The 22261-nt window shown below is 43.0% G+C and overlaps 1 protein-coding gene across 2 annotated transcripts in view; it reads left to right on the plus strand.

Annotated features, from left to right (window-relative positions):
* LOC141052407 (zinc finger FYVE domain-containing protein 26-like) overlaps positions 1–20933 on the plus strand; it is a 100888-nt gene extending 79955 nt beyond the window's left edge. For both annotated transcript variants that reach the window (XM_073549636.1, XM_073549635.1), the window contains 8 exons: positions 3350–3568; positions 5318–5515; positions 13737–13936; positions 14997–15138; positions 15282–15341; positions 15856–16038; positions 16758–16802; positions 16937–20933. In XM_073549636.1, the coding sequence (XP_073405737.1) occupies positions 3350–3568; positions 5318–5515; positions 13737–13936; positions 14997–15138; positions 15282–15341; positions 15856–16038; positions 16758–16802; positions 16937–17146 (1257 nt within the window). In that variant the 3' untranslated portion in view covers positions 17147–20933. The remainder of the gene's footprint in view (positions 1–3349; positions 3569–5317; positions 5516–13736; positions 13937–14996; positions 15139–15281; positions 15342–15855; positions 16039–16757; positions 16803–16936) is intronic.
* Positions 20934–22261: the final 1328 nt, after the last annotated feature.

Genomic DNA, 22261 nt, shown 5'->3' on the forward strand with positions numbered 1-22261 from the left:
GTGCCTATTTCATTATTTTCACGACCAGCTTTTATGTGTCTGAATGGGGAAATGGCCCGCAAGCTTGGTGTTTCTCTGGAGAGATAGAGTATTAGAAAATTAGTAATCGAAGAAGCTTTTAAACAAAAGGAAGAACTTAAAAAAACTCTCAAGGGACGCTTTCTGTTTCTTAAAATGGATGCCTGCACACGTCACAGAGTGAACTATTTTGCCATCAATGTCTGATTTGTTTGTGACAAAAATGAAATAGTTACCAAGACATTGGCAGTAAAAGACACCAAAGCTCATCACACCAGTGAGTTTCTCCAGGTCTTGGTGGAAAAAGGTTCTGCAAGACTATGAACTTAAAAAAGAGCAAGTTCTTTCTGTCGTAACTGACAGTGCTTCAAATATGATAAGTACTATTAAGCTAATGAATGAGAGTAATGATGGTGACCAGCAGCTAGAAGAACATTCTGGGTCCACAGACACAGAAATGTTTGAAATAGAGGAACACAGTATTGTAACTGAGGAGCAAACTGAAGTTGCTTCAGATGAACAGCAACATGATAGTTTAGATGATCTTGTTGAAACTGTGTCAATATGTTCTTTCATTCATCACATGTGCTGTGTTGTGTATACGCTACAGCTGGCTATAAGACAGTCTGCAAGAAGGACATGCTGCTGCACTGATTGGCAAGGTGAGAAAATTGGCTACTGTTGCCAGAACCCCTAAAGTTGACTCAATTTTGAAGAGACGTGCTGGAAAAGGGGCAATTATTGATCAAGCCACACGATGGGGCAGTACTTACTTAATGATTCAGCGCTTGGTTGAACTGAAAACCTTTCTTGTAGACATGGCTAACCCTCAACTGACGCTAAATGAAAGTCAGTGGAATCAGGTGACTGAGCTGGAAAAATTGCTAGAGCACCCATTTACAGTGACTAAAAAATTACAAGCAGAGGACTTAACTCCAGGTATTTTCTTAAAGGAGTGGAAGAACCTGATGTTTCGCCTGTCCCAAAGAGGAGGGTTAATTGCAAGTGGCATTGCTACATCAATGAAACGGAGAGAGGAGCTACTATTACAAAATAACATTCTTTTGGCAGCTGTTTATGTAGACCCAATGCATCGGATTCTTCTAGATGATCAACAGCTAAGTAAAGGAAAAGAAGCTCTGTTTGAAATAGCAGTAAGGATGAAAGGGTTGCAGAACAGTCAGGAGGAACAAGAAGAATTTGGTCGTCCTGCCACATCTTCACCCTCATCATCAACTGATGAAGAAATTAATTTCGAAAAATATTTGGATCACAAGGACCGTGCAAAGCGTTCCCGCATAGAAGAAGAGTCATCCCCATCAAGGAACACAGCCAGTACATTTCAGCAGAATTTTTCATGTGCACTAAAAGAAATTGAGAAATTTGACCGTTCATCAAAAATAACAGTGCAACAAGCGATTCCTCTGTATCCTGACATTGTCAGAGATGTTGCCCGAGTGGTTACTGCTTTGCCACCAACACAAGTTAGTGTAGAGAGGTTGTTCTCTGCTCTCAAAATAATTAGATCAGATTTGAGGGCATCCATGAAGGAGGATCTGACAGAGGCAATACTTTTTCTGAGGACAAATTTATAGATTTCTTCTTATTAACTGCATAAAAGTGTTTATTGCATATTTACTTACAGTTTAGAAAAGTTTATAAAAGTTATTTGCTATATTCTAATTGTATTCTAATAAATGTAGTTTTTGCTCTAAGTGGTCTGATTACTTATATGATGGTGAGAAACTGAATAAGCACGATGTTTAATATTTTACAACAGTAAATTTTTTGTTATGAATTGGCCATTTATGAAGGAGTCGGAGCCGGAGCCTGATAAAATCCAGGAGTCGGAGTCGCAACTGTGGCTTACCGACTCCACAGCCCTGGTTAAATTTAGGGCTATAATCGCGGAAAAAAATTGCGTGGGCTCCCGCACAATTTTCTCCACCAGAGAGGGAAAGCCAGTGAGTGAGGGCAGATATTAATAGCCTAGAGAGGGACCATTATTTTTGGGGCCCCCCCGGGCAAAAAATTAAAAAAAAAAAAAATTACCCCAGAAAATGTGCATCTATATGATGCTCCATTTCTGTCACTTAGCCTCTCTATTCCCATTGCCTTTAGTGGTGGCTCATGGGTTAATAATAATGGGTTAATGTCACCATGCTGTTGAAAGGTCAAATTAAGCCGGGTTAATAATGGAGAGGTTTCAATAAGACGCCTATCCATTATCAATCCTGTAGTAAAGGGTAAAAAAAAAAAGACACACATTAATTAAAAATTATCTTAATGAAATATATACAGAAAGTTTTTGACTAAATTTATTATTCTGCCCATCCTTGTTCTGTAAAAAATAAATAAAAAAAACCAACAATATCCATACCTCTCCGCCATTCAGACAGGTCCCCCACTGCAATCCATCACAAGGGGTTAACTAGTTTACAACAGGGATCGGTGCTAATGCTACCGGCCCTGCTGTAAACCACTGCAGAATGAATGAAATCATGTCTGCACAGGCGCCCCGGCTGACCGTAGATGAACTGATTAGCGTGGGAAAGTTTCTGAACATTTTTCCAAGCTCCTGAGTTCACCTCAGGTCAGCCTGGGACTCTGCGCAGCCTCACTGACTACCACTGACGTCAGTGAGTCTGCATGGAGTTCCTGGCTGACCTGAAGTGAACTCGATAGAGTGGGAAAGTTTCTGAACTTTTTCCCACGCTGTCAGATCACCTCAGGTCAACCGGGGACTGCGCAGCCTTAGTGACTACCGCTGACGTTAGTGAGGCTGCGCGGAGTCCCTGGCTGATCTGAAGTGAACTCGATGGCGTGGTAAAGTTTCTGAACGCGTCAGGGTGGGCGCATCCGAAGGACCATCTGCTCACTGTCGAGGTATGTATGGAGGGTTCATTTATTTATATGGTATTTTGAATGTACAGTGGTCTTTCAGGATTATTTATGCACTAGCACTTTATATATATTCTTCCTGAGGTCTCACTGTATCCTCGCATTTGGCCCATTAGTTCCAGTCAAAAGAAATTTTAATCCTGCAGCAGAAGACATTGTGGATAATTGTAACTATCAATTTTGTGGGAACAGTTTGGGGAAGGTCCTTTTCTGTTCCCCATGACTGTTCTCAGTGCAGAAGGGTCATAAATACACCGATGTGGGAGTTTGGTGGATGAAATGGGCCGTCTGCATAGATCCTGGACATCACCCCCATCCAACACCTTTTGACATATATTACAATAGGTTTCATTTTGATCTCTTCCTGTACCCTTCTTGTTTTTGATGTGTTTATATTCTACTAGAGGCCATGTTTTCTTTTTTATTGCAGAAAGATGATGAATATTTTGCCACCTTGAAAGAACTGGAAGTGACTTTAAAAGCTCGTTGTCTGTGGTACGAGATGATGCCGGAGGGCAAGATCCAAAATAATACGTACTACCAGGAGTGCCTGTATTACCTGCACACGTATGGCACACACCTGGGCATCATACAGTTCTACATGAGACATGACTTGATGCGTGACGCTTTGCTGCACTTACTGAATAAGGTAGCGTTCAATGATGTGCCGGTAGATGCCCAGTAGATTTTTATTCAGATCCACAAGAATGGCACAAACATTAGAGTTGAGCTAAAAGCACTCTGGTCTAGTGGCCCCAATGGTCATGTTTTTACTAAGCCTCACCTGATGTTTGATGTCATTGGATTAAAATCCTAGAATGTTAGAGTTGGAAGGGACCTCAAGGGTCATCGTGTCCAACCCCCCTGCTCAATGCAGGAGTCACTAAAATATTTCAGACAGATGTCTGTCCAACCTCTGTTTGAAGACTTCCATTGAAGGAGAACTCACCACCTCCCTTGGCCACCTGTTCCATTCAGTGATCACCCTCACTGTCAAAAAGTTTTTTCTAATATCTAATCTGTATCTTCTCCCTTTCAGTTTCATTCCATTGCTTCTCGTGTTTCTATGTGCAAATAATGATGATCCCTCTACACTGTGACATCCCTTCGATATTTGTAGACAGCTATTAAGTCTCCTCTTAACCTTATTTTTTGCAGGCTAAACATTCCCAGATCCTTCAGCTGTTTCTTGTAGAACACACTATGCAGTCTGCTCACCATCCCGGTAGCTTTTCTCTGAACTTGTTCCAGTTATTCAATGCCTTTTTTTAAAATGTGATGCCCAGAATTGGACACAGTATTCCAGATGAGGCCTGACCAAGGAGGTGTAAAGGGGGATAATTACACATGATCTAGACTCTATGCTTCTCTTAATACAGTGGTCCCCAACCTTTCTGACCTTGAGAGCCACATTCAGCACTGAGAGAGGGTCGCGAGCCACATTCAGCACTGACCCCCTTCAAAGTAGCGTGAACCAACGCCCCCATTATATATACAAGTATAATGATAACCAAAGCTTTTTCACAGTAATCACTCCGAAGCAGTACACTGAGATCCAGGGGTTCCCACAACACCCCCATTCAGTATTCTCCCATCAAGGTCTCCCAGCACACTGTCATATCCAGCTTTGGGCACCTCCTCTAACAGGTTGTACCATCCTCCAGCGTACCATACCTAAAACATCTCTAAACCCCTAAGACCAGTGTATGTGCATCCAGATCTGCTCTTCTGTGCAGGGCTACTCACAAAATTCACCATTTTGATATGTACTCTTCATACCTGTTTGCCAGCTTGGTGCATTAGGTCCAGGTCTAGCAGACAGTCGCGAGCCACAGTTCATAGGACCGCGAGCCACATCTGGCTCCCGAGCTGCAGGTTGGGGACCCCTGTCTTAATACATCCTAGAACTGTTTGCCTTTTTTGCTGTTGCATCACACTATTGACTCACGTACAGTCTGTGATTTATTAGTATACCCAAGTCTTTTTCACATGTGCTGTTGCTTAGTTCTGTTCCTCCAATTTTATACATTTATTTTACTCATTTATATAGTGCCATTAATTCCACATCGCTTTACAGACATTATTGGCACTGTCCTTGATGGGGCTCACAATCTAAATTCCCTATCAGTATGTCTTTGAAATGTGGGAGGAAACCGCAGTACCCAGAGGAAACCCATGCAAGCATGGGAAGAACATACAAACTCCTTGCAGATGTTGGCCTTGGTGGAATTTGAACCCAGGACTCCAGTGCTGCAAGGCTACAGTACTAACCACTGAGCCACCATGCATATTTTTTTTTGCCCAGATGTAGAATCTTGCATTTCTTCCTGTTAAATACCATTTTATTAGTCCCTTTGTTCAAGCTTATCTACATCATTCTTTTGCTCGTTTCGTCTAGGAATGTCCCGGAGACATTTTTATAGAAGGCATCTTTGTGTCCAGCTATGAAAGCGGCAAGCTGCAAACACTGGAAACCATGTTGGAATCTATCGACTCTTCTCTGGAGAGTTGGAGCACCTACCTGATTGAAGCCTGCAAACATCTCCAGCAGAAGAGCTACTATAATATCTTGTATGAGCTGCAGCTGTTTATGAAGGTGAGATTGTAGCCGCCATCAATGCAGTCGCCCAAGTGGCAGCCTGTATTCTGTTAAAGACTGTAAGAAAGGCAATGACTTGGGGGTCTTTCAGCAAGGCTGCATACATGGTGATAACCGGAGGGGGAGGGGTGCATATGTAATCCGAGGGGGAGGGGTGTATACGAAATCAGATGGGAGGTGAGGGGTCTGTACATATGCACCCCTCCCACCCCCCATCTGAATACGTTGCATCCCCCCATCTGATTACGTTATCGGATGGCATGTATACGTAATCCGGGAGGGAGAGGGGTGTATACGTAATACGGAGGGGTGTAACTTGACACTGTACAATCAAAGATGAAGGGGAATAGACCCAATCCTCCAATTAGGGAATTGGTAACGTCTAGTTTTTAACACACCGGTACTCATACATTTTCAGAAGAAGAATTTGACGTATGAAAAACAATGCCAAGTGAGATGAAATGGTGAAAGTGCAATTCCACCAAGCCGTAAAAATGAAATCTTTGATAGTTCATTATGGTTACGGCAGTATAGAAAAAAAATTGTCACCATTTTTGTGTCTAAGGAGCGGCGTGAGGGATTTTTTTTTTTTTGCGCGCCAACCTGTAGTTTTTATTGATACAATTATGGGTTAATATGAGAGTTTTGATCACTTTTTTTTTTTTTTTTTTTACATTTTGGTAGGGGTCAGAATGACTGCAAGTCTGTCATTTCAACATTTTTGTTGTCTTTACAGTGTTTACATGTTAAATAATTTTGTTTTAACCCCTTAGTGACAAAACCAATTTGGTACTTAATGACCAGGCCAATTTTTACAATTCTGACCACTGTCACTTTATGGAGTTATAATTCTTGAAAGCTTCAACGTATCCCACTGATTCTGAGATTGTTTTTTCGTGACATATTGTGCTTCATGTTAGTGGTAACATTTCTTATCTATAACTTGTGTTTATTTATGAAAAAAATGGAAATTTGGCAAAAAAATTTAAAACTTTGCAATTTTCAAACTTTTATTTTTTGTGCCCTTAAATCAGTCATACCACACAAAATAGTTAATAAATGACATTTCCCATATGTCTACTTTACATCAGCACAATTTTGGAAATAATTTTTTTTAGCATGTTATAAGGGTTAAAAGTTGACTAGTGATTTCTCATTTTTCCAACAAAATTTACAAAACCATTTTTTTAAGGACCACATCATATTTGAAGTGAGTTTGGGGGGGGGTCAATATACAGAAAATACCCAAAAGTGACACAATTCTAAAAACTGCACCCCTCAAGGTGCGCAAAACCACATTCAAGAAGTTTATTAACCCTTCAGGTGCTTCACGGGAACTAAAGCAATGTGGAAGGAAAAAATGAAACATGAACATTTTTACTTTTTTCCCCAAAAAATTTCACAAGGGTATTAGGAGAAATTGCACAAAAATTTTTTGGTCCACTTTCTCCTGAGTACGCTGGTGCGCCATATGTGGGCGAAAGCCACTGTTTGGGCGCATGGCAGGGAGCACAGTTTAACTTTTTTAATTTCAAAATTGGTTGGAATCAATGGTGGTGCCATGTCCTGTTTGGAGACCCCCTGATGTACCCAAACAGTGGAACCCCCCCCAATTCTAACTCCAACCCTAGCCCCAACCCTAGCTCTAGCCCCAACCCTAGCTTTAGCCCCAACCCTAAAGAGCAGGAACATGCTGTCTGGAAAGGTCAACCTTCAAACACGAGACAGCTGGAGCAGTTTGCTCTTCAGGAGTGGACCAAAATACCTGTCGAGAGATGCAGAAGTGTCATTGACAATTACAGGAATCATTTGAGTGCAGTGTTTGCCTCAAGAGGTTGTGCAACAAAATATTAAGTAAAGGGTACCATCATTTCTGAACTGGGCTATTTCATGAGTTTCATTTTTTAAGAATTCTGTGGGAGCATGGTTGAAAAGCAATGTCTGACTTTCATTTGTTATTTTCATAGATTTTTTTTTTTATTTATCATTACTTCTGTCAGATTCAAAATATTTCTGTCACCAATGTGGGTTTTTCTCTCATTAAACGAGGGGTACCAACATTTTGACCACGTGTGTATATGTTCAGTTTGTCTGATTTTTCTCTTTTTAGGTACCGTATACACCCGTGTATAAGCCGAGATTTTCAGCCCATTTTTTTGGGCTGAAAGTCCCCTACCCCCCCCCCCCACACACACACACACACACACACACACACACACACACACACACACACACACACACACTCGGCTTATACACGAGTCATATACCTGGGGGTCGGCGGGGGAGTGGGGGTGTCAGATCATACGGACTCCCCCCTGGGCACGGTCAGCCCCCCGCTTCTCCCACGGTCTCCCTTCCTTCCTTCAGCGGTCACGTGGTACTGCTCGTTAAACTCATGAATATGCGCATATTCATGAGAGAAGATGAAATGGGAGAAGCGAGGGGCTGCAGAGACTGCGCCAGGAGGGGGTAAGTATATCCAATATTCACCTGTCCCGGGTCCATCGCTGCGTGACGTTTAGGCAGCAAAGGGCGCGATGATGTGATTAGTGCGCGCCGCGCTCTGCAGGCTGAACAGTCACTATGAGGCAGCATATGGGGGCATATTCTATGGAGCAGCATATGGGGGCATATTCTATGGGGCAGCATATGGGGGCATATTGTTTGGGGCAGCATTTTGAGGGCATAGTCTATGGAGCAGCATTTGTTGGCAGCATATGAGGGCATATTCTATGGGGCAGCATATGGGGGCATATTCTATGGAGCAGCATATGGGGGCATATTCTATGGAGCAGCATATGGGGGCATATTCTATGGAGCAGCATATGGGGGCATATTCTATGGAGCAGCATATGGGGGCATAGTCTATGGAGCAGCATATGGGGGCATAGTCTATGGAGCAGCATATGGAAGCAGCATATGGGGGCATAGTCTATGGAGCAGCATATGGAAGCACCATATGGGGACATAATATTCTATGGAGCATCATATGAGGGCATAGTCTATGGGGCAGTATATGGGGGCATAGTCTATGGGGCAGCATATGAGGGCATAGTCTTTGGAGCAGCATATGAGGGCATATTCTATGGGGCAGCATATGGGGGCATATTCTATGGAAAAGCATATGGGGGCATAGTCTATGGAGCAGCATATGGGAGCATAGTCTATGGAGCAGCATATGGGAGCATAGTCTATGGAGCAGCATATGGGAGCATAGCCTATGGAGCAGCATATGGAAGCAGCATATGGGGGCATATTCTATGGGGCAGCATATGGGGGCATATTCTATGGGGCAGCATATGAGGGCATAGTCTATGGAGCAGGATATGTGGGCAGCATATGGGGGCATATTCTATGGGGCAGCATATGGGGGCATAGTCTATGGAGCAGCATATGGAAGCAGCATATGGGGGCATAATATTCTGTGGAGCATCATATGAGGGCATATACTATGGGGAAGCATATGGGGGAATAGTTTATGGGGCAGCATATGAGGGCATAGTTTATGGGGCAGCATATGGGGGCATATTCTATGGGGCAGCATATGGGGGCATAGTCTATGGAGCAGCATATGGGAGCATAGTCTATGGAGCAGCATATGGGAGCATAGCCTATGGAGCAGCATATGGGGTCATATTCTATGGGGCAGCATATGGGGGAATATTCTATGGGGCAGCATATGAGGGCATAGTCTATGGAGCAGGATATGTGGGCAGCATATGGGGGTATATTCTATGGGGCAGCATATGGGGGTATATTCTATGGGGCAGCATATGGGGGCATAGTCTATGGGGCAGCATATGGGGGCATAGTCTATGGGGCAGCATATGGAAGCAGCATATGGGGGCATAATATTCTATGGAGCATCATATGAGGGCATATTCTATGGGGCAGCATATGGGGGCATATTCTATGGGGCAGCATATGAGGGCATAGTCTATGGAGCAGCATATGAGGGCATATTCTATGGGGCAGCATATGGGGGCATATTCTATGGAGCAGCATATGGGGGCATAATCTATGGAGCAGCATATGGGAGCATAGTCTATGGAGCAGAATATGGGGGCATAGTCTATGGAGCAGCATATGGGGGCATAGTCTATGGAGCAGCATATGGGGGCATAGTCTATGGAGCAGCATATGGGGGCATAGTCTATGGAGCAGCATATGGGGGCATAGTCTATGGAGCAGCATATGGAAGCAGCATATGGGGGCATAATATTCTATGGAGCATCATATGAGGGCATATTCTATGGGGCAGCATATGGGGGCATATTCTATGGGGCAGCATATGAGGGCATAGTCTATGGAGCAGCATATGAGGGCATATTCTATGGGGCAGCATATGGGGGCATAGTCAATGGAGCAGCATATGGGAGCATAGTCTATGGAGCAGAATATGGGGGCATCGTCTATAGAGCAGCATATGGGGGTATAGTCTATGGGGCAGCATATGGGGGTATAGTCTATGGGGCAGCATATGGGGGCATAGTCTATGGGGCAGCATATGGGGGCATAGTCTATGGGGCAGCATATGGGGGCATAGTCTATGGAGCAGCATATGGGGGCATAGTCTATGGAGCAGCATATGGGGGCATAGTCTATGGAGCAGCATATGGGGGCATAGTCTATGGAGCAGCATATGGGGGCATAGTCTATGGGGCAGCATATGGGGGCATAGTCTATGGAAGCAGCATATGGGGGCATATTCTATGGAGCATCATATGAGGGCATATTCTATGGAGCATCATATGAGGGCATATTCTATGGGGCAGCATATGGGGGCATATTCTATGGGGCAGCATATGAGGACATAGTCTATGGAGCAGCATATTGAGGGCATATTCTATGGAGCAGCATATGGGGGCATAGTCTATGGAGCAGCTTATGGGAGCATAGTCTATGGAGCAGAATATGGGAGCGTAGACTATGGAGCAGCATATGGAAGCAGCATATGGGGGCATAGTCTATGGATCAGCATATGGGGGCATATTCTATGGAGCAGCATATGGGGGCATATTCTATGGAGCAGCATATGGGGGCATATTCCATGGAGCAACATATGGGGGCATATTCCATGGAGCAGCATATGGGGGCATATTCTATGGAGCAGCATATGGGGGCATAGTCTATGGAGCAGCATATGGGGGCATAGTCTATGGAGCAGCATATGGGGGCATAGTCTATGGAGCAGCATATGGGGGCATAGTCTATGGAGCAGCATATGGGGGCATAGTCTATGGAGCAGCATATGGGGTCATACTCTATGGAGCAGCATATGGAAGCAGCATATGGGGGCATAGTCTTTGGAGCAGCATATGGAAGCAGCATATGGGGGCATAATATTCTATGGAGCATCATGAGGGCATATTCTATGGAGCAGCATATGGGGGCATATTCTATTTGGCAGCATATGAGGGTATAGTCTATGGAGCAGGATATGTGGGCAGCATATGAGGTCATATTCTATGGGGCAGCATATGGGGGTATATTCTATGGGGCAGCATATGGGGGCATAGTCTATGGGGCAGCATATGTGGGCATAGTCTATGGGGAAGCATATGTGGGCATAGTCTATGGGGCAGCATATGGGGGCATATTCTATGGAGCAGCATATGGGGGCATAGTCTATGGAGCAGCATATGGGGGCATAGTCTATGGAGCAGCATATGGGGGCATAGTCTATGGAGCAGCATATGGGGGCATAGTCTATGGAGCAGCATATGGGGGCATAGTCTATGGAGCAGCATATGGGGGCATAGTCTATGGAGCAGCATATGGGGGCATATTCTATGGAGCAGCATATGGGGGCATATTCTATGGAGCAGCATATGGGGGCATATTCTATGGAGCAGCATATGGGGGCATATTCTATGGAGCAGCATATGGGGGCATAGTCTATGGAGCAGCATATGGGGGCATATTCTATGGAGCAGCATATGGGGGCATAGTCTATGGAGCAGCATATGGGGGCATAGTCTATGGAGCAGCATATGGAAGCAGCATATGGGGGCATAATATTCTATGGAGCATCATATGAGGGCATATTCTATGCGGCAGCATATGGGGGCATAGTCTATGGGGCAGTATATAGGGGCATAGTCTATGGGGCAGCATATGAGGGCATAGTCTTTGGAGCAGCATATGAGGGCATATTCTATGGGGCAGCATATGGGGGCATATTCTATGGAGCAGCATATGGGGGCATAGTCTATGGAGCAGCATATGGGAGCATTGTCTATGGAGCAGCATATGGGAGCATAGCCTATGGAGCAGCATATGGAAGCAGCATATGGGGGCATATTCTATGGGGCAGCATATGGGGGCATATTCTATGGGGCAGCATATGGGGGCATATTCTATGGGGCAGCATACGAGGGCATAGTCTATGGAGCAGGATATGTGGGCAGCATATGGGGGCATATTCTATGGGGCAGCATATGGGGGCATATTCTATGGGGCAGCATATGGGGGTATATTCTATGGGGCAGCATATGGGGGCATAGTCTATGGGGCAGCATATGGGGGCATATTCTATGGAGCAGCATATGGGGGCATATTCTATGGGGGCAGCATGTGGGGGCATATTCTATGGAGCAGCATATGGGGGCATAGTCTATGGAGCAGCATATGGGGGCATAGTCTATGGAGTAGGAGCAGCATATGGGGGCATAATCTTTGGAGCATTTTATGGGGCATAATCTATGGAGCATTTTATGGAGCATCTTATGGGGGAATAATCTATGGAGCATCTTATGGGGCCATAACCTTTATGGAGCATTATATGGGGCATATTATTCTATGGAGCATCTTATGGGGCCATTATTAACCTTTGTGCAGCATTATATGGAGTGTATTTTGTATGGAGCATCTTATGGGGCCATCATGAACATTAATAGAGCATTATATGGGGCTCCTGATTCAATTTCGATATTCAAAAGCATTTAACCTACTGATGTTTCAATTAATTTTACTTTTATTGGTATCTATTTTTATTTTTGAAATTTACCAGTAGCTGCGGCATTTTCCACCCTAGGCTTATACGCGAGTAAATAAGTTTTCACAGTTTTTTTGTGGCAAAATTAGGGGTTCAGCTTATACTCGGGTCGGCTTATACATGAGTATATACGGTATATTTTTGAGTAAAATGTAAATTGATCTTTTAGTCTATAAACTTCTAACGTCTCCGAATTTCCAAATAAATTTTGTTTGTTTTTTTTAAAAGAAAAATAGTCAAAGTTAAAAATAAAAAAAACAATGCTTTCAGACCTCAAGTAATGCAAAGAAAGCAAGTTCATAATCATTTAGAAACAACAATACTAAGGTTTTAACTCAGGAAGAGTTCAGAAATCAAGATTTTGTGGAATAACCATAATTTTTAAAACCCGCTTTCATGCATCTTAGCATGCTTGCCACCAGTTTTTTACACTGCTTCTGGCACAAAAATGTAAGCAGTTCTTCTTTGTTTGATGGCTTGTGACTATCCATCATCCTCTTGATTACATTCCAGAGGTTTTCAATGGGGTTCATGTCTGGAGAATGGGCTGCCTATGGCAGGGTTTTGATGTGATGGTCTCTTAATTTTTGCCATAGCTGTGTGTATATTATTATTATTTTTAAAGATAGTAGGTATGGAGGTCTTCAGCAGGCCCCCAGATGACAGGACAAATCATTGGCACCCTGCGATCCCATAATGGGAGGTGGGGAAAGCAATTGGCATATTTTCTGGAAAAAAATTTTTTTAAAAAATCACAGAACGGGGGATTATCACTAGAAGAAGCCCAGGTTAGGCACATTATACCAGGAGACTTGAGACATACCAGGAAGAGACCTAGGACATTATACCAGGAAATGGAGACCTACCAAGAGGGGATCCATGCTACATGACATTATACCAGGATGTAGTATGGAGACCTTATACAAGGATATGAAACATTATTATTGGAATGGACCCAGGATAGTGGAAATTATACCAGGATAGAGTACATCATACCTCGAAGGGGCTAGGATGTATGATATTAGTAAATGAAGGGGAGCCTTGTTACATGAGAGGTCGCACAGGATCTGAAATGCTACACGGGCCTGTGCATCTGCCGAACATATGGGGGTGCGGGTGGGTTCAAGTTAGAGTCTAGATACACCCCTCTATGACCCAGTCTAACTCTGCTCTGGAATCCTGACTTGTACTTCTTCTGATCTGTGACTTTATTTATCACAGGACCATGTACGCGCTGCCATGACGTGCATTCGATTTTTCACACACAAAGCTAAAAACTACCGGGACTTGGGTAGTAATCAGACATGGCTGGTAAAATCCAAGGACCACCTAAAAATCTATTTACAAGAAGTGTCCCGAAGCAACCGGAAAAAATCGTTCGACACTTTTCGGAAAAAAATGTCTGCTAGTGACGTGTCCAGGTAATTCCTCCAGAACGTTAGTACCTTGTATGTATGTATGTATATGCTGCCGATGGTTACGTGTACCGATACTTAAGAGAAATGAATATTCATGGAATGGGGTGAGTATTCATTTCTCAAGTATTGGCACACGTGACCACCGGCAGCAGCAGGAAGTCTCCGCTGACACTGCTCGCTAGAGAGCAATGAATGCTCACTGCTTTGTGCACACACAGTCCCGGCGTACTGTGCATTGAGTATTCCGGCAGCTGACCTTCGGCTTTCAAGCATGACACACCTGCCATGCTCTGCTTACAAGCATAAAGCAGTTGCTGGCATTGGAACAGGACGCTGCGAGGGAGCGCCGGGAAGGTAAGTGTAGTTTTGTTTTTTTAAATGTTTTATGATGGGGCCATGCATAACAGGATTGGCGTGGGGGCCAATCATACTAGGATAAGGATGGGACCATGCATACCAGGGCCGGGATGGAGACCAATTATACCAGGTTAATGATGGGGTCCTGCATACTAAGATAAGGATAAGGGTCGATTCCTGCCAGGATAGGGATGTTGGGGACCATTCCTACCAGGATAGGGATGAGGGGGACCATTCCTACCAGGATAGGGAGGAGGGTGCCATGTATACCATGCTAGGGATGAGGGGGGCCATGCATACCAGGGTAGGGATGGGGGGGTCATGCATACCAGGGTACGGTTGAGGAGGGCCATGCATACCAAGGTAGGGATGAGGGGGGCCATGTATAACAAGATAGGGGATATTAAGTAAAGAATTGACTGCATTTTGCTTCATTTTTTCTCCCTAATATCCTATATAATTTCCTATATAGGTCCTCAGTAACACATTAGCCGATCATCTTGTGATAATGAGACTACTGCAAAGTTGTTGTTTTTTTTGTTTTTTTTTATGGATAGAAATATGAAGATTTTTTTTTTTAAATTTCATCTCTAAATATTCTTATGCACCATGTTTAACATTAACAGCTGATATAAATAGATGAATATCCCAGGATAGAAGTAATGAACTCTCTCTGCAGTGAAGACCGCTTCTCATTGTCTTCCAGGCACATCAACACTGTTGAACTTCAGATGGAAATCACCAAGTTCCTGCAGAGATGTGAGAGTTTGCAGAGCCCTCCAGTGTATGACAAGCCGTTGCCCACTCTGTTTGGACACAGTGCCATGATGTTAGATGTGGCCAGCAGGGTAGGAAAATTTGCACACGAAACGATTGTAATGTGAACGCACACTTGTAGGCTCTTTTCTAGTAGATCTGACTCATGCCCATACTTGTTAACCGCCGTCCAGGATGTAATTCAGTTTATTATTTTTTTACTTTATTTTTCAAGGTTATATTGGGTGGGAAGAATGTAGAAGAAGGGTTTGGAATTGCTTTTCGAGTAATTCAGGTGAGATTACTTATTTTCTTAACTCTTTCACATCAGCATCTACATGTAGCCTTGTTTTGTTTTGTTTTTTTTCAGTGAAACCTGGACAAGCCATCAGCATGCCACAATTGCATCACAGGCAGGGCTGACGGTTGTTTGACTCAACCCATCCCATTCCTAACTTCTTAAATGCTGTTATCCCAATTGGCAGCTGCATCTAAGAGGATAGCATTTACTTTTACTGGGCAGGTTTATAGCCTAACTGGCAGAACATGCCCAGCTCCTGAGCCAGCAGATGTCGCTTAGAGGATAGCATTTACTCTTACGGGACGTCTTTATAGCCAATCTGGCAGAACATGCCCAGCTCCTGAGCCAGCAGATGTCACTAAGAGGATAAAAATAGCTGAAAAAAATGATACACGGTAGCAGGAAAAAGTCCTTTTTTGACGGGTGAAAAAATAAATACATGAATGTGATCGCTCGGCATCTGCTATAGTTTTGATTGTCGTGTGTTTTTATTTCAACCAATTTCCAGGATTTCCAGCTCGACGCTTTCAAGGTTTACAGCAAAGTTTGCAAGCAGCTGGTGCAACAGGAGTATTACCCGGAAATTCTGCAGCTTGTGAAGTGTGTGAGCGAGTCTGGGATCGCTGCAGAGAAGGACTGCGATAAGATTTTGCTAAGATGCGTTGAAGAAATGGCTGATGTTCCTTCTGATGTAAGATGCTGTTTATAGTGTATCTCAATCCTGAGCAGAGTTAGAGGCTCATAGGATGGAAAGGATCGGCAGCCACGTTGTATTAAAGGGGGGTGTTGCCTCGTCAGGACAGCCTAATTTTAAACAGCATTCAATGTGACTTCACGTTTTCTTGTAGCTGCTTCTTAAAGGGAACCAGGTGTAAAGTGGCCAGTTTCTGGTATTTTATTCCCTCTGCTCTCTTGTGTCTTCCATTTTTCTATTTTTTTTTTTTTTTAAATTCTCCATACTTTTCCAGAGATTTGGGCCTTTTTGTTACTTGCTGCTAATTTTTGTAGACTTTACTGAGGAGGGCAGAGCTCATAGTTTCACAACTCGGAGCATCCCAAAGACACGCTTCGGAGGATCCTATGAGCCACAACCCTCTTGGTAAAGACTATAACAAATTAACACTAAATGGAAAAAGCCCATATCTCTGGAACAATAAGGCAGATAAAAAAAAAACGGAATGACCATGGGAAGCAATGGCCGTAAAATAAGAGCAAATACTGGACATTCTTGACATGGACATTTTATAAAGTCTGGGAATAGGGGCCACAATTTATCCTGAAGACGTTTAAGTCAGAAATGGCACCATAGATGATCAATCTGATCAATAACAAACTGTAAGATAACTTTTTCCGCCATGTGTTCTTCTAGTTTACTCGTGTGTTTTCTTCTTTTTTACGATTTGATTTCAGGAGCTGGAAAAGCTGATTCAAGGCATGAAAAGTGATGAGACAAAAGTAAGTGTTTATATAACTGTAAGGGAGAAAATAATGTCCCTTTAATACGGACTTTGAGCATTACTCTTAGCACTGTGCAGCCAGTCGTGGTTCCTTTTGTCTGATAATGGCTTTTTTTTTTTTTTTTTTTACAGATCAAGGCCTTTCTGGCTTGCCGGATGATGCGCTCCGCCTACCTGACCGCTGTTAAGCAGGAGCACGAGAAAGCAATCCAGCTAGTACAGGAAGTCTGGCAAGCTGCGCACAACTTGAATGACAGTGTGGTGCAAGGCATCTGCTCTAAATGGCTTGTAGAGCACCCTCTAGTATCCAAGCCAGCACAGCGCCATACCTCCCACAAGTAAACCTGGTACTGGAGCTGATTAACATGGATTTGCTGGACCTAGTGGCCAAGTCAGTGATCTGCAGCCTGTAGATAGGAGTCTTACACAGTTAGCGGCTCTTGTTTTGATTAGCCGGCCTGGTGCGGCGTCACTTGTTCATCACCACAACAATGATATTGTACCAGGAAGAAGAAGAGCCGCGGATGCCTGGACATTGTCAGCGGTTCTTAGGGCTCCCGTTTTACAACAACTGGTTACTGATATGGCTACTGGTCCTGGGAATCGCATCTTTAACAGGCACCCAGGATGAAAGGGAGCAGCTTCTGTATATTTCATGGTGAATCAGCAGCACACTTTTCAGGATGGTTTACTCCAGAGATCTCCAACCTGCGGCTCTCCAGCTATTGTATAATTATCACTCTCATCTGTTCGGGGCACAATGGGAGCTGATGATTAGCCACAAGTTGAAGACCAGTGGTCTATATGGTAAACATTCACTATAGGACAAGTATCTACCTCACTGCTTAACTGTAGATGCCCTACTTTTATACTAGTGTTTTATAATGTGTGATGTATCATGTGCACCATGTGATGTGCAATATAAGTAGATCATCCAGGGTTTATTCATTACTGACGTTATACTGTTTACAACAAATGATAAAAGCTAATGGAGTCTTCCCAGGCTCAGAAAAAAGCATGCTTTGGCCATGAAGTAGTGGAAAACATCTTTTAGGATTGTTCTGGACAGTGATTTATGCAGCGACACAAGTCACACAGACAAAAATGACTCTGTGCAACTGTGGCATTGCAGCATAACGCAGTTGAGTACACCATACGGTTGGAAGGAAGCAAGCCTCCAAAAAGTCAGAATCTGTTACATTGCGCCTCGATGCATCTGATTTATCTGCATTACTCTGCGACGTAGCGGCTGCACTGAGCCAACTTTGGCCACTGTCACGAAGTTACTGTCTAGCTCAGCTGTAAGTGACTCATAGGCAGAGTAGCAATGAGTTCTATGGATTTCAGTTTTCGCCAGGGCTTCACGGTCACAGCTTCATAGATATAGTACAGGCTGCATTGTGCTGGTGGACTGACAATGTATTAGTTCATAAAGGGAGTGATTCTGATAATAGGAGTATTATGGGAATTTGTTTATTTACTAATAAATTAGTGCAATAAGATTATGTGTAACAGATCAATATGACGCAATGAAATGTTTTGTAGACTTTCAGTTTCATGAAGTTAGAATGCCTCGGATTATCTTTATTAAAGGAGTTGTATGAGATTATTATAAAGGATCTTAACATTCCAGAATTTGGCTGAGCAGCAATAGGAGGCCCAGTTTAAGGTCATAGTGAACATCTGTCTGCTGAGAAAATGACTCTACAAACCATAAATAATTTTCATAGAAAATATATGGCATCATGACGGGGTCCAGCGGAATCCTCCTAATGCCAGAAGCCAAGGCCCTGGCACTGGGTGCTATGGGAGAAATCTCCATAAACATCAGTACTGGGATCTCTGCTGTTTGCATCCCAGCTGCCATACAGTAACTATTGTCACTGGTGTGATTTATCATGCCTTTACATGAACTTAGATTTCTTTTTTAAAAGGGTATTTTTAGTTTATTATTAATTTGACCATTACATGTAGCTGGTGTTTTTATGTGTATAGCAAATATATTTATTGTATGTGCTGCACCTTATTTTTGGTAATAAAATCGTAACCTCCGTTACAATATGATTGGTGGATCGCGAAAAAATAGCAATCAGCCTAATGAGTTACCAGTACCAAGTACACCTTTCTCCCATCTGTGCTGGGAATTACCTTGGAAAAACCCCTGTATTAATGAAAAAAATCAGTTTTAGAAAATGCAAACAGGTATTCGGACCTTTTGTAGTTTTGGGAATTTATTCTGTGCAGCTGCCTAGAAGTTTCAGTATTAATGTGGTTATATGTTGTCATTGGTAATGTTATGGCCGTGACAGTCGTACTGCATTGTCTGTTCACCGCAGTCATCTTATGGCTGGTCACATGTGGCCAATGCCCATAACATAAGTAATCTGTGGCCTTCGACTGGGAGACCTGTGAAACGACTCCCACATGCCAGCGTTTGCAGTCCTCCTTTTGCATATGAAAAGCGGAGACAGGTAGGAGGTGGATTTGCAGGGCTCTCATCCAGAGAGCGTAGGTTGCTGATATGGCCCCTGCACCAGGTCCTTCTAATCAATTTGCACCTCCACTAATGAAAAATGAATTAAAGTCCTTCAGTTCTTTGATTTTAAGTTGCTCAATTACCAATAAATGTGGAAAACACAGAAGTGTAAGACTAAGATCCCCAAAATCCTTCATTCAATATACTTTTGAATCCTGTGCAGTAAAATCTGTGAGATATGTATAGAAACATGTTTGTATGTGCCCCCTTTTTCTATCTCACAATCTTGAGTCAAGCTGTAAGGCAACTGCACCAGGAGCCCCCCCATGGCCATACCCATATTGGAAAAGACAGAAGTCGGGCCTTCATTCGTCTTTAGCATTGGTTCATTTTTAGGTTTCGTATTTCTAGGAAAATCGATGTAACAAGTAATGTTACAGTTCACATAAAGTTGGTCAAATGGCTTCTGATAATGAAATACAGAATTGCGTAGATACACTGCAGCATGATGACTTATGAGTTGACTTCTACATTCAGGGATTAAGGAAACTAGCCATCCACGTGGATGCTTGTAATGGTAATAATGGAAGCTGGCCATCCTCGTGGAGGTTTGTAGTGGTAACAATGGAAGCTGGCGATCCCAGTGGGGTTTGTAATGGTAACAATGGGGGAAGCTGGCCATCCCAATGGGGTTTGTAATGGTAATAATGGGGAAGCTGGCCATCCAAATGGGTTTTTTTTTATGGAAAAATAGCCATCCCAGTGGGGTTTGTAATAGGAAAATGGCCATCCCAGTGGGGTTTGTAATGGTAACAATTGAAGCGGGCCATCACAGTGGAGGTTTGTAATCCTAACAATGGAAGCTAGCCATCCCAATGAGGTTTGTAATCCTAACAATGATAACACCTAATTATCCCAGAAATAAGCAACTTTGACCTTGACTTTAATGCTTGTAATGTAGATAGGACACTCAACACTTTTTTGTTTTATAAAGTTGAATGGAAAACATTTTACAACTGGATCCCCTATTCATTTAAGGAGTTTTCTGCTTTGTTATTAAAGTTACAAGTTGGAAGTAATCCTTGTAAAAAAGGGGAAGAAAACTCATACTTACAACCGGGATCCTTTCTATGCTCTTTTGCTGTTGAACTGGAAGTGATGACATTCTGACCAGCCAATCACTGGCTTCGGCTTTACGATCACCAGTTGTCATGTCATTTTCAGATCAATAGTTCTGGGGTGGGGCACTCTGGCGGTAAGTATGTTTTTTTTTTCTTTGTTTTCGAAGGATGATTTCCCTCTGGTAACTTTAGTAGCAGACAGGAAAATATTCAGTTGTATATGAAGGCTGCCTGATTATTTTCTCCGTCTGTAAGTTTGCTGGAACACGTACGAACCTCTGTTGTAATATCCATGTTACTTTAGCGTATGTACCACCGGATGCCCACTGGAACATGTTCTGATCTATGCAACATTTGTAAATGTAATGAGAAATGTAAGGAGAATCTGATTTGCACTGTGATCCTTGCACTTTATAATTGTGGATTTTGTACAATTGTAATTTTTTTTTTGTCAAGTCTGTGTCTTGAAGTTGTTTGGAGGCTTTTATCTAACAAAAAAAATGTCAATGAATCAATAAAATATTGCTCAGAATGATTGTTTTCCAGTTTTATTGAATGCTAGCTGTACTACCCGGCTTCGCCCGAGTTAATAACTGCTGTTAGCAAAATAGAATGTGTTAACAAAATTTTATTCTGCACACAAAAACCACAAAACAAATAGAAGCTGAGCTGTGATTGGTTGCTATTGGCAGCCTGATAAATCCCCAGCCAACAGGAAGCCCTCCCCCCCTGGCAGTATATATTAGCTCACACATACACATAATAGGTCATGTGACTGGCAGCTGCTGTATTTCCTATATGGTACATTTGTTGCTCTTTTAGTTTGTCTGCTTATTAATCAGATTTTTATTTTTGAAGGATAATACCAGACTTGTGTGTGTTTTAGGGCGAGTTTCATGTGTCAAGTTGTGTGTGTTGAGTTGCGTGTGGCGACATGCATGTAGCGACTTTTGTGAGATGAGTTTTGTGTGGCGACATGCGTGTAGCAACTTTTTGTGTGTCGAGTTGCATGTGTAGGCAAGTTGTGTGCAGCAAGTTTTGCGCGTGGCGAGTTTTAAGTGTGGTGCGTTTTGAGTATGTGCAAGTTTTGTGTGAGGCAACTTTTGCATGTGTTGCAACTTTTGTGCATGTGGCAATTTTTTTCGCGTGTGGCGAGTTTTCCATGAGGTGAGTTTTGCACGTGTGTCGAGTTTTGCATGCGGCGAGTTTTGCGCTTGGCGATTTTAGAGTGGCGACTTTTGTGTTTCGACTTTTATGTGGCGAGGTTGGTGTATGTGTGGTATATGTGTTGAAGCACGTGGTAGTGTGTGGCGCATTTTGTGTGTGTGTTCATATCCCCGTGTGTGGTGAGTATCCCATGTCAGGGCCCCACCTTAGTAACTGTACGGTATGTTCTCTTTGGCGCCATCGCTCTCATTCTTTAAGTCCCCCTTGTTCACATCTGACAGCTGTCAATTTGCCTCCAACACTTTTCCTTTCACTTTTTCCCCATTATGTAGATAGGGGCAAAATTGTTTGGTGAATTGGAACGTGCGGGGTTAAAATTTCACCTCACAACATAGCCTAGGACGCTCTCGGGGTCCAGACGTGTGACTGTGCCAAATTTTGTGGCTGTAGCTGCGACAGTGCAGATGCCAATCCCGGACATACACACATACATACACACACATTCAGCTTTATATATTAGATATAAGTACGAACACGTCATTCAGAGGAGCAGATTTTTTTTTTTTTTTTTTACTATTCCCAGACTATGGGGATCCAGGAGTTACGCAAGCTTTGTCTTTCCTGCATTAATCTGTACAATATCTCAGTAATAAAACAAAATCTAAATTTGTAGTGATTTGTATATTGTTCTCC

This window comes from Dendrobates tinctorius, unplaced genomic scaffold (assembly GCF_039654945.1).
Source record: "Dendrobates tinctorius isolate UK_male_01 unplaced genomic scaffold, ASM3965494v1 ptg000160l, whole genome shotgun sequence".
NCBI classification, from domain to species: Eukaryota; Metazoa; Chordata; class Amphibia; order Anura; family Dendrobatidae; genus Dendrobates; species Dendrobates tinctorius.